Below are 12,238 nucleotides of genomic sequence, written 5' to 3'. Positions count from 1 at the left end.
TTCCCTAAATACTGGTAATTTCATCGTTGACCCCCCCCTCCCCTGGCTTCTAAACCACCTGGTTCTTAAATAGATTTTAAAATCACAGAGCCTGGATTTAAATGGATACAACCCCCCCCCCTTCCTCCCCCCTTCCCCTCCCAGCAGCAACTTGCATTGTGTGTAGCTGACGTCACTGTAGATTTTGAAGTTCTGAGACTCTGGCCATCTGCTCCTGCCTATGGGAACCTGAGCTCTTTAAAACTGCATGGGCAAAAGCAATCTCATCCGCTCTCCTCCCGCTGCAGCGGCGACAGATGAAGAGGGAGCGCTGCCAGGGAAAGCATAGAATCAGCGCTACGTAGGGCCGGGTGCTATGTTAAGCCTTGTCCCCTGTGCAATTGCTTGAGCCGTTGAGATAAGAAATATGTGCCTTACACAACCCGGGGACTAACTGTGTCACTGGAAGATGCATTGAGGGGGGGAAAGACTGGGCGGAGAAGGGCAGAAGGAATATCCTGTCTAGTCTTCATTTCTTCATTTCCTCCCATTTGATCCCCACTTGGTCCAGTAAACATAGCAGCTCTTTCTTGCCAGGTCAAAGGGCAGGTTGTCTTCTGCCAGTGCAGTTAGTCAGATCATCGACCCATGTAGCTCCTGCAGCCAATCTTGGTTTTCAAACAGTTCTAGGACTCAAACGGACTCCCGGAACAGCACAGGTTAAGATTGCCCTCTGTACTCCTCCCCACCCCACCCCCCGCTGCCGCCCAAGCACTCACGTGTTGTGTGGAGGGGCACATGATGTCACACGACGCTAGGCCCCCTCAATGTGGGAGGCATGTTGGTGTCTCTGGGTTGCAACTGTAGAGAGGTCTTCAATGCATTGAATAAATGGAGCCGTACATTTAACTTTCCAATGCAGCAATATCAGTCTTTTGTCCATAGTAAGGGCACAGAGAATCCATTTACATTGTCCACTTGTCAAATTCCATATAGTAGGTGTGTTAGGTCAAAATAATATTTGCCTCTGAAAATTTTGGCATTTTCATGCAGCCATGCAATATAATACAATCTGCATTAAAAAAAATCAACACACACACACACTAGGTACAAAGACACATCTAAGCATCACATGTTGTTTGGCCCTGAGAGTGCATTTTGTTCGATTGTGTGTAGTAGTGTAGCATCTGTTACCACCATCACCGCAGCCGTAGCGGCACAAATGAACAGGCAAATCATTGTCACGTGGGGAAGACAACATGCCAAAGAAAGGGCTATTTCACATGTTACTTTTTTCATCAGAGAGAGACTATAATCAGTGAGCTAAATCCAGACTGTTTTGTGCTGTGTTGTGGTTCAAGCTGCTTAGAAGATACCATATTTTAGCATTGTTTTGGTTGTAAGCCAAATTACTGCTACTATGACTACTCTTACTTCTACTTTTCTTGGTTACTCGAGAGCTGTAACAAGAAGCTGCTTTCCTTGGTTTTGAAATCTAAACCCTGCATTAGAAGTAGCTCTCATTGCCTCCGTGTTATTTTTTAAAAAAATAATCAGACATAACTTTCATTAACTCCAGTGAGTAATTGGCTGGCTATGTTCTCATGGCAAAGTTAATTGGTCCTGGGGTTCAAAGAACTGCGTGAAGCTACCACCCCTTAATAGAGCAGGGGTGTAGCCATCCAGATGTTGTTGGTCTACAGCAGGCATAGGCAAACTCCAGCCCTCCAGATGTTTGGGACTACAATTCCCATCATCCCTAGCTAACAGGACCAGTGGTCAGGGATGATGGGAACTGTAGTCCCAAACATCTGGAGGGCTGAGGTTTGCCTATGCCTGGTCTACAACTTCTGTCATCCCTGGTCATTGTCTACCCCATCCAGGATGGATAGCAGTTGGAGTCTAGTGGCATCCAGCGTGCCAGAGGTTCCCAATCCCTGTGCTGCATATGGCTGAATTTTAAATGAGGTGGTATAGCATCTAGATCAAGGGAAGTAATAGTGCCACTGTATTCTGCTCTGGTCAGACCTCACCTGGAGTACTGTGTCCAGTTCTGGGCACCACAGTTCAAGAAGGACACTGACAAACTCGAACGTGTCCAGAGGAGGGCAACCAAAATGGTCAAAGGCCTGGAAACGATGCCTTATGAGGAACGGCTAAGGGAGCTGGGCATGTTTAGCCTGGAGAAGAGGAGGTTAAGGGGTGATATGATAGCCATGTTCAAATATATAAAAGGATGTCACATAGAGGAGGGAGAAAGGCTGTTTTCTGCTGCTCCAGAGAAGCGGACACGGAGCAATGGATCCAAACTACAAGAAAGAAGATTCCACCTAAACATTAGGAAGAACTTCCTGACAGTAAGAGCTGTTCGACAGTGGAATTTGCTGCCAAGGAGTGTGGTGGAGTCTCCTTCTTTGGAGATCTTTAAGCAGAGGCTTGACAACCATATGTCAGGAGTGCTCTGATGGTGTTTCCTGCTTGGCAGGGGGTTGGACTCGATGGCCCTTGTGGTCTCTTCCAACTCTATGATTCTATGATTCTATGGTGCTTTTCAGAATGTGAAGCTCTGCTGAATTCACCACATGATAATACGTTTTGGGGTGAGGACCTTGCAAGAGAATGCTAGGGGAGAGTCATCGTTCTGTTGTCCTTCTCCTGTCTACACATGATCATACATGATCATAAAGGTAAAGGGACCCCTGACCATTAGGTCCAGTCATGGCCGACTCTGGGGTTGCGGCGCTCATCTTGCTTTATTGGCCGAGGGAGCCGGCGTACAGCTTCCGGGTCATGTGGCCAGCATGACTAAGCCGCTTCTGGCGAACCAGAGCAGCACACTGAAATGACGTTTACCTTCCCGCTGGAGTGGTACCTCTTTATCTACTTGCTCTTTGGTGTGCTTTCAAACTGCTAGGTTGACAGGAGCAGGGACCAAGCAACGGGAGCTCACCCCATTGCGGAGATTCGAACCGCCAACCTTCTGATCGGCAAGTCCTGGGCTCTGTGGTTTAACCCACAGCACCACCCGTGTCCTGTACATGATCGTACAGAAAGATTAATTTACCAAAAGGTCTTGGTTGCAATACCCATCCTCTCAGACAGCATCACTGTCACAGCATCATCCATAGGGACATATAACTTGTAACTGTGATGCAAAACAGCACCAGTTCCTCCCTTTAGCTAATTTACTGTGTTTGTTTCTTGTAACATCAGTGCAGCTTGTTTTCTGTAGGCTGCAAGTTTGTGCTCTTTCCAAACTATTGGTACTGGGATATTTCACCAGAACACAGCAACCCTGTCTCACATACAGCTTCTTGAACATTGAGGGCATCCAGGGACAGTGTGGAATTGAATTACACATGTGCATGGATTATTATTATGTGCATGGATTATTATTATTATAAATGTGCATAAGGTAAAGGTAAAGGTACCCCTGCCCGTACGGGCCAGTCTTGACAGACTCTAGGGTTGTGCGCTCATCTCACTCTATAGGCCGGGAGCCAGCGCTGTCTGCAGACACTTCTGGGTCACGTGGCCAGCGTGACAAGCTGCATCTGGCGAGCCAGCGCAGCACACGGAAATGCCGTTTTACCTTCCCGCTGGTAAGCGGTCCCTATTTATCTACTTGCACCCGGGGGTGCTTTCGAACTGCTAGGTTGGCAGGCGCTGGGACCGAGCGACGGGAGCGCACCCCCCTGCGGGGATTCGAACCGCCGACCTTTCAATCGGCAAGCCCTAGGCGCTGAGGCTTTTACCCACAGCGCCACCCGCGTCCCAATAAATGTGCATGGATTATTATTATTATAATTATTATTGATATTATTGTTTCTAATTGTTTCTGATATGCTTTTCTTAAATAAAAAAAAACCATTGATCACATGAGATGTTGTGAGCCACTTTGGGCACAATTTTGTGGAAAAGTGGCATACAAATAAACAGATGGTGATGATACAATGACATCATTAAAAAACAGTTTTGAGCTGAGTATAATCTAACACTGGCGATGGCTGGGTGATGCATTCCTTGCTGGCTGAGCTTCTTCTCCATCTCATCTTCATTCATTGTGTCATGTTTTTTTTTCATGGCAGCATCCTGTATCCGGTGTTTGGTGGATGTGGTCCCGGTCAAGAATGAAGAAGGAGTCGTCATCATGTTCATCTTGAACTTTGAAGACCTGGCAGCTCTCATTGCCAAAAGTGCCCGGCAGAGTCTACACCAGCGCTTGTCCCAAGGATGGCGAACAGGTGAGAAGCCCAAAGTGGCTCAGAATCCTTTACCTTGGGCAAAGGCACATGGTAGTTTGAGGTGGGGGGGCGGAGTCTATGGAGGTGAGGGGGTGGAATTTCAGCAAGTGGGTGGTAAATGGAATCTCTGAATTTTCTCTGGAACTTGGCATGAACATGGCGCTGATAGTATGGCATGCAGATACCTCTTTGTATGTGGCCGCGTTGAGTGAGTTGCGACCACACTGGCAACTGTGGGAGAATGTTTTGTCAGAGGAAGATCTTCAAAACTCTACAGCCATAGGAAGTGAATTCTCTAAGATGGTGCATTGGGAAGGAAGGGTGTCCTTAGGTGGGGAGGCAACAAATCAAATCAAATCAAAACTTTATTGCGGTCCAAAGACCCACAAAACAATTTCAAAACTAGATACAGTTAAAACGGCCAGAAAGACAGATGGAAGAAACCAAGGCAGTTATTTTGTTTTATCTAGGGCATAATCTTTGTTTCTTATATCCTCCGAAAGAAACTTTGCCACGACCAGTGTAATATCATTTGATCTGTCTTCCAAAAGGTATTTAATATGGGAGGCTTCAGATTTCCCCAGCAAATTTGCCAGTAAGGGTTTGATCAGTTGATCCCTTGTTTGCTCATATTGCCCACAATGCAGTAGGATATGCTTCATACAATCAATGCCCTGAGAACGTAAACAAAGCCTATTCTGATAAGGGATGCCTCTCAGTCTACCATTCAGAAATTCCAAGGGAAATACATTTAGTCTGGCTCAGTGGCGTAGCGTGGGGGGTGCCAGGGGTGCCGGCCGCACCGGGCGCAACATTTTGGGGGGCGCGTTTGGCCGGCCCCCCTCGAGGAAGCGGGAACCTCTCCAAGGCACAGCGTGCCGTCGGTAGAGGAAAAAAGCCGCGCAGCAGCAGCAGCAGCAAAGTCGGGAGGAGGAGGAGGTGGAGCGAGCCTGCTAATTCCTTGCTGGGAATTAAGCGGCTCAAGACTCTCTCCACTGGCCGCCTGGGTAGTGAGCCGAGCCGAGCAGGGAGTCTGGCGAGGGGGTGGGAAGAGACTTTTCCCCCTTTTTTCCACCTCGCCTGGTCAAAAAGGAGAGCGGAGTCTCCTCAGGGCGCCCTCAGGCAGGGCAGGGAAAGGCAAGCAGAGCGAGGAGGAGAGGGGGGGGGGAGCAGCCAGGAAACGCTGTGGTGTGGAGGAGGAATCAATTTAGGAGAGAAAGCGAAAAGCCTTGGAGAAAGGGGAAAAAGGAAAGAAAAGAGGCAGCTCCAGGAGAGCGCGGGGGAAAGAGAAGCCTCGCTGCTGCTGCTTGGGAGAGTAATTTACTGTACTTGCCTTGCCCCGGGTTAGGGGGCGCAAATTACTTGCCTTGCCCCGGGTTAGGGGGCGCAAATTACTTGCCTTGCCCCGGGTGCTGATAACCCACGCTACGCCGCTGGTCTGGCTTTGGTAAATAGCCAATAGGTAGTTACAGACAAATTCCTAAGGTATGAGGATATCTGAAAGTCGTACCCGTATTGGATTCCAGCTGCGACTGGGCTACAAATTACATAAGATCGGGATCGCAGGTCGCTATGTGAGATGTCCCAAAGCTTTTGGAGGGGGCAACGAGAAAACCAATCCCTCATAGAAGAAAGAGAGAACAAGAGGATAAGAGTATCAAATCATGGACAAGGTTCTTAACATAAACATCAAAATTCTTTGAGCTGGCCATACAAATTTCCTCAAGCATGGATTGCCAAGGTGCCTGTAGTCAGGAGGCCTCTATTAGCAACTCCCTGCAGCCGTAACTAGACATGTCATCAAACTCATACTTCTCAACCAAGAAGTGTGAGCTCCAGAGAGCTCACGATATTGTCCCATCTACTCAGTGTGTGTAAGTCTAGGTTTTCCCACATATGCTAGGAATGACTGGGGAAATGGGGAGAAGTAGCAGGTGGCAGTCTACAGCGATCCAGTAAGAATAAGAATGACTTTCAACCAGGCCAAGACTGCTGTTGATTCCAGATGTTGTGTGCAACTTGGAGAATTAGGCAACTCAACAGCATTTGTAGAAGGGGGGTGGGTTTGGATCTCTGTGAAAGAACTAGGAATTATTTGACAGAATTCCCCACACCTTCTCAAAACAATTTCCAGGGTTCGTCATAGAGGAAGATGACAGCCAGTATAAAACCAGTTCTGGTTTCCAGTGCAGATGTACCCTTAGATTCAGGGACAAAGTAATAAATTGCCTTAAAGGTAAAGGTAAAGGTAAAGGTAAAGGTACCCCTGCCCATGCGGGCCAGTCGTGTCCGACTCTAGGGCTGTGCGCTCATCTCACTTAAGAGGCCAGGAGCCAGCGCTGTCCGGAGACACTTCCAGGTCACGTGGCCAGCGTGACGAAGCTGCTCTGGCGAGCCTGCACCAGCGCAGCACACGGAAACACCGTTTACCTTCCCGCTATAAAGCGGTACCTATTTATCTACTTGCACTTAGGGGTGCTTTCGAACTGCTAGGTGGGCAGGAGCTGGGACCGAAAGACGGGAGCTCACCCCGCCACGGGGATTCGAACCACCGACCATACGATCGGCAAGTCCTAGGCACTGAGGTTTTACCCACAGCGCCACCCGTGTCCCAATAAATAAATTGCCTTAGCTCAGGATTAATTCAGCTGGCAGCAGCTTTGAATTCTACTAGGAGGCGTTATGTGTAAAATTACTCCAGCCCCTGGGGTTTTCAAAAGAACTCAGTAAATTAAGGAAATGAATGGAACATAGCAATCCCGTTTTGCTGTGCAGGCTGGGCTTGGAAGTTCTTGTTCTAAGGTTCGGAAGTGTGTGATCTGATGCATTTGTGATAAGGCTGCAGTATAAATTAGCAGTAGACTCAATGAGTCTTTGTACTTGTGGAAGAAGCATTTCCCACCTCTGTGCATTCCCAAACATGTTCAACTAATATGTAGCAGATGTTAAGATTAGGAAAAGCTAGCGCTTTTTTCCTGGAGGGTTGCAGGGGTACGCATACCCCTAAACATTTTGTGAATCTTTGTACATTTGTCCATTTACTGTATTTATTTTCCCCGATTTGAACTATAAAATGGTTATTTTCTTGAGTCAAAATGAGGGTATCCCTGAACATTTTTTTAGGGGGGAGCACTGGGAAAAGCTAACTTGATTCAGTCAAAAGCTAGAAATTGTACTATAAGCCTTTTATGAAAAAGAACTTAAATTACTAAGGTTGTAATCCCAGGCATTCTTCCCTGAGAGTAAGCCCCACTGAACTCAATGGGACTTACTTTGGAGTAGACATGTATATCTTGTGTTTAGCACAGTTACAGAGATCTTTGCAGGCTCCCTTCGTCTTTGCCTGTCAAGTTGTAGAAACATTTTGGGCATCTGTATCTATACATATACGCTAAACAAACTGAAGGATTTTAGGGGTTTGGAGTTCTTAAATCTGGGTTTCTCACAAACTATTTCTTTTTTAAATATTTGTGCTTTCTTAAAAGGGAAACTACAAACTATTACATCACAAATCAAGATAATAATATAACGCCCCACACTCTAAAATATACAACAACAAAAAAAAGTTATTATAAGGAGGAGCTGAGGATATAGCATAGGCATTGATATAACCTGAAAACAACTTGTCTGTTTTGGGTTAGATTCTGGAAGGAAGCTGGAAAACAATTCAAAAGAATCACATTTAAAACATAATATGGAATCCTTTTGGTTTTAATTTTGCAGTCTGTTGCAAAAGGTTACGGGTAAACGAATAACTGCAGCAAGCAACCCAACTTTGCTTAATGTATACATCAATCAGAATACAGTCATACCTTGGGTTGAAGTAGCTTCGGGATAAGTATTTTCGGGTTGCACGCTGCGGCAACCCGGAAGTAACGGAGCGTGTTACTTCCGGGTTTCGCCGCTCGCGCATGTGCAGACAGTCAAAATGACATGCGCAGAAGTGGCGAATCACGACCCGCGGACACGGGTTGCGTTCGCTTCTGGATGCAAACGGGGCTCTGGAACGGATTCCGTTCGCCTCCAGAGGTACCACTGTAAAGAGAAATAGATTAATGAATTGATTCCACAGTCCTCTAATGGCCAGAGCTCAGTGGTGAAGCAACAGCTGTGGATGCAGATGTTTCAAGGTTCAACCCCCAACATCTCCAGGGAGGGCTGGTGATGTTTCCTGTCTGAAGTCTGGAATGATACTGCCATTCAGTGTAGACAACACTGAACTAGATGAGTCACTGGTCTGACTCGACATAAGGCAGGTTCCAATGTTCCTGTTTTAGAACATGCATTTGTACAGAACTGCTGCTCATATACTTGCAGCCCAGAAGCCTCGCTGCATCCGTGGCCAAAAATTTTGAGGCCAGGGGGAATTAACTGCTGCACTAGGTCAGTCTTATAAAGCAGAAGGGCATAATGTCAGTGTTGCAAGAAAATTGCCTTGGTGCAATGAATGCAAGCGATGCTTTGCAACTAGGATCCACAATGCTGAAGCATTCCAAAAGAAGCAAGATCATAGAATGATAGAATTGTAGAGCTGGAAGGAACCTTGAGAGTCATCTAGTCCAACCCCTTGTCTTATGCTGGGTACTAAAGGTAAAGGTAAAGGGACCCCTGACCATTAGGTCCAGTCGTGGCCGACTCTGGGGTTGGAGCGCTCATCTCGCTTTACTGGCCGAAGGAGCAGGCATACAGCTTCTGGGTCATGTGGCCAGCATGACTAAGCCGCTTCTGGCGAACCAGAGCAGCGCACGGAAACGCCGTTTACCTTCCCACCGGAGTGGTACCTATTTATCTACTTGCACTTTGACGTGCTTTCGAACTGCTAGGTTGGCAGGAGCAGGGACCGAGCAACGGGAGCTCACCCTGCCGCGGGGATTCGAACCGCCGACCTTCTGATCGGCAAGCCCTAGGCTCTGTCATTTAGACCACAGCGCCACCCGCGTCCCTATGCTGGCTACTAGGCAGCATCAATAAACCTGTTCCATGTAGTGCAGAGCAATGGTGCATTGCTCAATTTCATTGTTCTGTATGGGACAATGACAATAAAGATAGCGTATTGTATCATATGAACAGTGTCACTCCCATGAGGGTAATGGGAGGAGAGAGCTTTCTCCTCAAGGGTATGTGATTCACAGACCCTGCCCCCTACTTCTAGATTACACTTAACAACAGATCACAAGGTGGTAAAGCAGGTATACATTACCTATAATGTTTCTATGATCCACCCAAATAGGTGCAACTCAGCATCCATCATAGTTTCAGTGAAGAGAGCTATTCAAATATATTGTTTAACTTACACTATAAGAATAAATCAAAGCTAAGCATAAAAGGGGGGACGCGGGTGGCGCTGTGGGTAAAAGCCTCAGCGCCTAGGGCTTGCCGATCGAAAGGTTGGCGGTTCGAACCCCCGCGGCGGGGTGCGCTCCCGTTGCTCGGTCCCAGCGCCTGCTAACCTAGCAGTTTGAAAGCACCCCCAGGTCCAAGTAGATAAATAGGGACCGCTTACTGGCGGGAAGGTAAACGGCGTTTCCGTGTGCTGCGCTGGCTCGCCAGTTGCAGCTTTGTCCAGGTTAAACAAGCATTTTGTTCAGAATATAGGGATCATTGGTTCTTGCAACCACCGATAAAAACTTTGCCACTGCTAATGTTCTAGCATTTGTCCAGTCTTCCAATAGGAACCTGACATAGTGAGCCTCTGATTTTCCCGGGAAAGGTACCAGCAAGGGTAGTATCAGTTCAGCCCTGGCTTGCTCATATTTTGCACAGTGCAACAAAATGTGTTTTATGGAATCGATGTCTTGTGCACTCGAGCAAAGTCTGTCCTGGTAGGGAACTCCTCTCAACCTGCCATCCAACACTGCAGAAGGAAAGACGTTTAGTCTGGCTTTGGTGAAAAGCCTTCGATAGTTTGGTACTGTCAGGTTTTTAATGTAAGATGTTAACTTAAAGACATGCCCATATTGTACCCCTACTGCCAGCGGACTACAGACTGCGTGTGATTGAGATCGCAAGTCACTGTGTGCATTATCCCATAATCTTTGCTTTAACATCTTTTGGGCACCTTCATATAGGCTATTACTTTTATCAATTTTGATGGGGTGCAAAAGGACCTTTCACATAAGGAACTGGGTTATTTTTCTTGATAATAGCCACCAGGTTTGAAATAGCCCAGCAATGAAAAACTCCAGGCATAGGAGCCAACTTTTAGGGGCCGATGTCCCTTCGCCACCACCCCAATAAAATATTTGAGGGAGTTGATGGGCATTACCATTCAAATAGAGTGTGTGTGTGTGCTACATTATGTGATCAGTTATGGGGGGCAGAGCTTACTTGCCTCCTCCCCCCCCCCCAAATTTTATTCAAATTGGCACCACTGGCTCCAGGAAATGATTCTGAAGAAATTTGGTAGCAGTGAGTTTGGCATCTCAGTTGGGAAGAAAAATTAAACCACAGACCCATCTCTCTAAAGGCCTAGTCAAACCACAAAGCAGACTCAGTATACTACCTGAAATAGCATTGTGTTTTGTATGTCAATAGCAGAAACCCGTGCATAAAATGGCCCTCTTCATATTGATCACTTGGGAAGAGTCTTCTTGGGATAATATATGTGACTTTTTGTTGTTGTCTTGGATACCTTACATGTATTGATCCTTGCTTGTGCTAACACAACTTTCTGTAATGACCTCTTCTTCTTCTTCGTTGTTGTTGTTTATTTGTATTGTTTGTACTTAACTATTTTTTAAAAAGAAACCCAAGGTATAATACAGCAATTGTCCCAATTAAAAAGTATAACTTTACCTACTCTAGTATTTTGTGGGTGAATGCAGAGGAAGGGTGAGGATCCTGTTATGCCAATAAGTACAAAATCACCAGATTTGGTCAACCCAGTGGCCACTCTGGTTGGGAATCCTGTCTACTGACAGCAGCAAGACAGATATCCCAAGACCCTACAACAGAAGGAAGGCACAATCACAGAATGTATCTGTTCACTTCCTTGGTCTCTCTACGCCCTCCTCACCTTGTAGTCAGAAGCATTTTTTTATTTTTATTTTTGATGTTCTGATGTTTTATTAAAATTGCTGTTAGGGGGAATGAGGCGACCACCTCAAGGGACAGCAGCCTGGAGCAGTGGTGGACCTTGGGGCCTCAAATTTCAGTAGCGCCTTGTGCAGTGGTAGCATTTGGTGCCCCCTGCTGCCTCTCGCGCTCCATTCTGAATAACAGTTGAGGCGTCTCCAGTGGCATCCCCAAGGCTCCACGCCTAGTGCAATCAAACTGGTCATGCTGCCCTAAATCTGCCTCTGCTTGGAGGCAGCAGTGGTTGTTCCTAGCTGCAGAGGTCACTTTGGTGCCTCTAACACAGCAAAAACAATGCAGGAGGCAGCAGCTACAAGTTACGCATCTCTGCAGCCACAGCAGGCGCTGCGATTCCCCAGCCTTTTGACTTTCCCCCCTGAGACACACTCGGTTGTCTCTCAAGGCAAGAGTTAGGAAATCATGCCGTGTTTTCATAAATACATAACCAGGTAACCGCATGGTAAAAGGCAAATTCCCAATGGATAACTTGTTTGCTTGTATTCACCCAATATCCAGAAGAGGTAATTGTGTTGCTATACGTATATTAAGTTGTTAAGGTATTGTTGCTGGATTTGCAGGACTGTTACTGTCCACCCATTTCCCTCCCCCTCCTCCTCCTCCTGTCAATCCTGTTAATTTGTTTGGACTAGCCGCTGCCCTGTAAAGGAACTGGCACAGTTGATGTCTAGATAGCAGCTGCTTGGCAAGCCAGCATGCTCATCACCCAGAAAAATACAGTGATCACCGGAAAAAGCCATTGTCTGAAAGCTGTAATGGAAGGGCGGGAATTTCCTCCCACAACAGTTTTGTCAAGAAATGGTACCATAACTTGGATCTAAAGATCCCCTTCCATACATGAAGCCACTATTCTCCTTGTACAAGCAAGGCACCAGATAATATTAAGCCGCAGCTAGAGATTCTGTCCTGCATATTCTATCATT

General features: G+C 46.7%; 1 protein-coding gene across 2 annotated transcripts in view; it reads left to right on the top strand.

Moving 5' to 3' along the window:
* KCNH6 (potassium voltage-gated channel subfamily H member 6) overlaps positions 1–12,238 on the top strand; it is a 132,506-nt gene that overhangs the window by 55,004 nt on the left and 65,264 nt on the right. For both annotated transcript variants that reach the window (XM_028703316.2, XM_028703318.2), the window contains exon 3: positions 4,068–4,223. In XM_028703316.2, the coding sequence (XP_028559149.2) occupies positions 4,068–4,223 (156 nt within the window). The remainder of the gene's footprint in view (positions 1–4,067; positions 4,224–12,238) is intronic.

This window comes from Podarcis muralis, chromosome 13 (genome assembly GCF_964188315.1).
Source record: "Podarcis muralis chromosome 13, rPodMur119.hap1.1, whole genome shotgun sequence".
In the NCBI taxonomy this organism is placed as follows: Eukaryota; Metazoa; Chordata; class Lepidosauria; order Squamata; family Lacertidae; genus Podarcis; species Podarcis muralis.
This window is presented reverse-complemented; position numbering and strand designations above follow the sequence as displayed.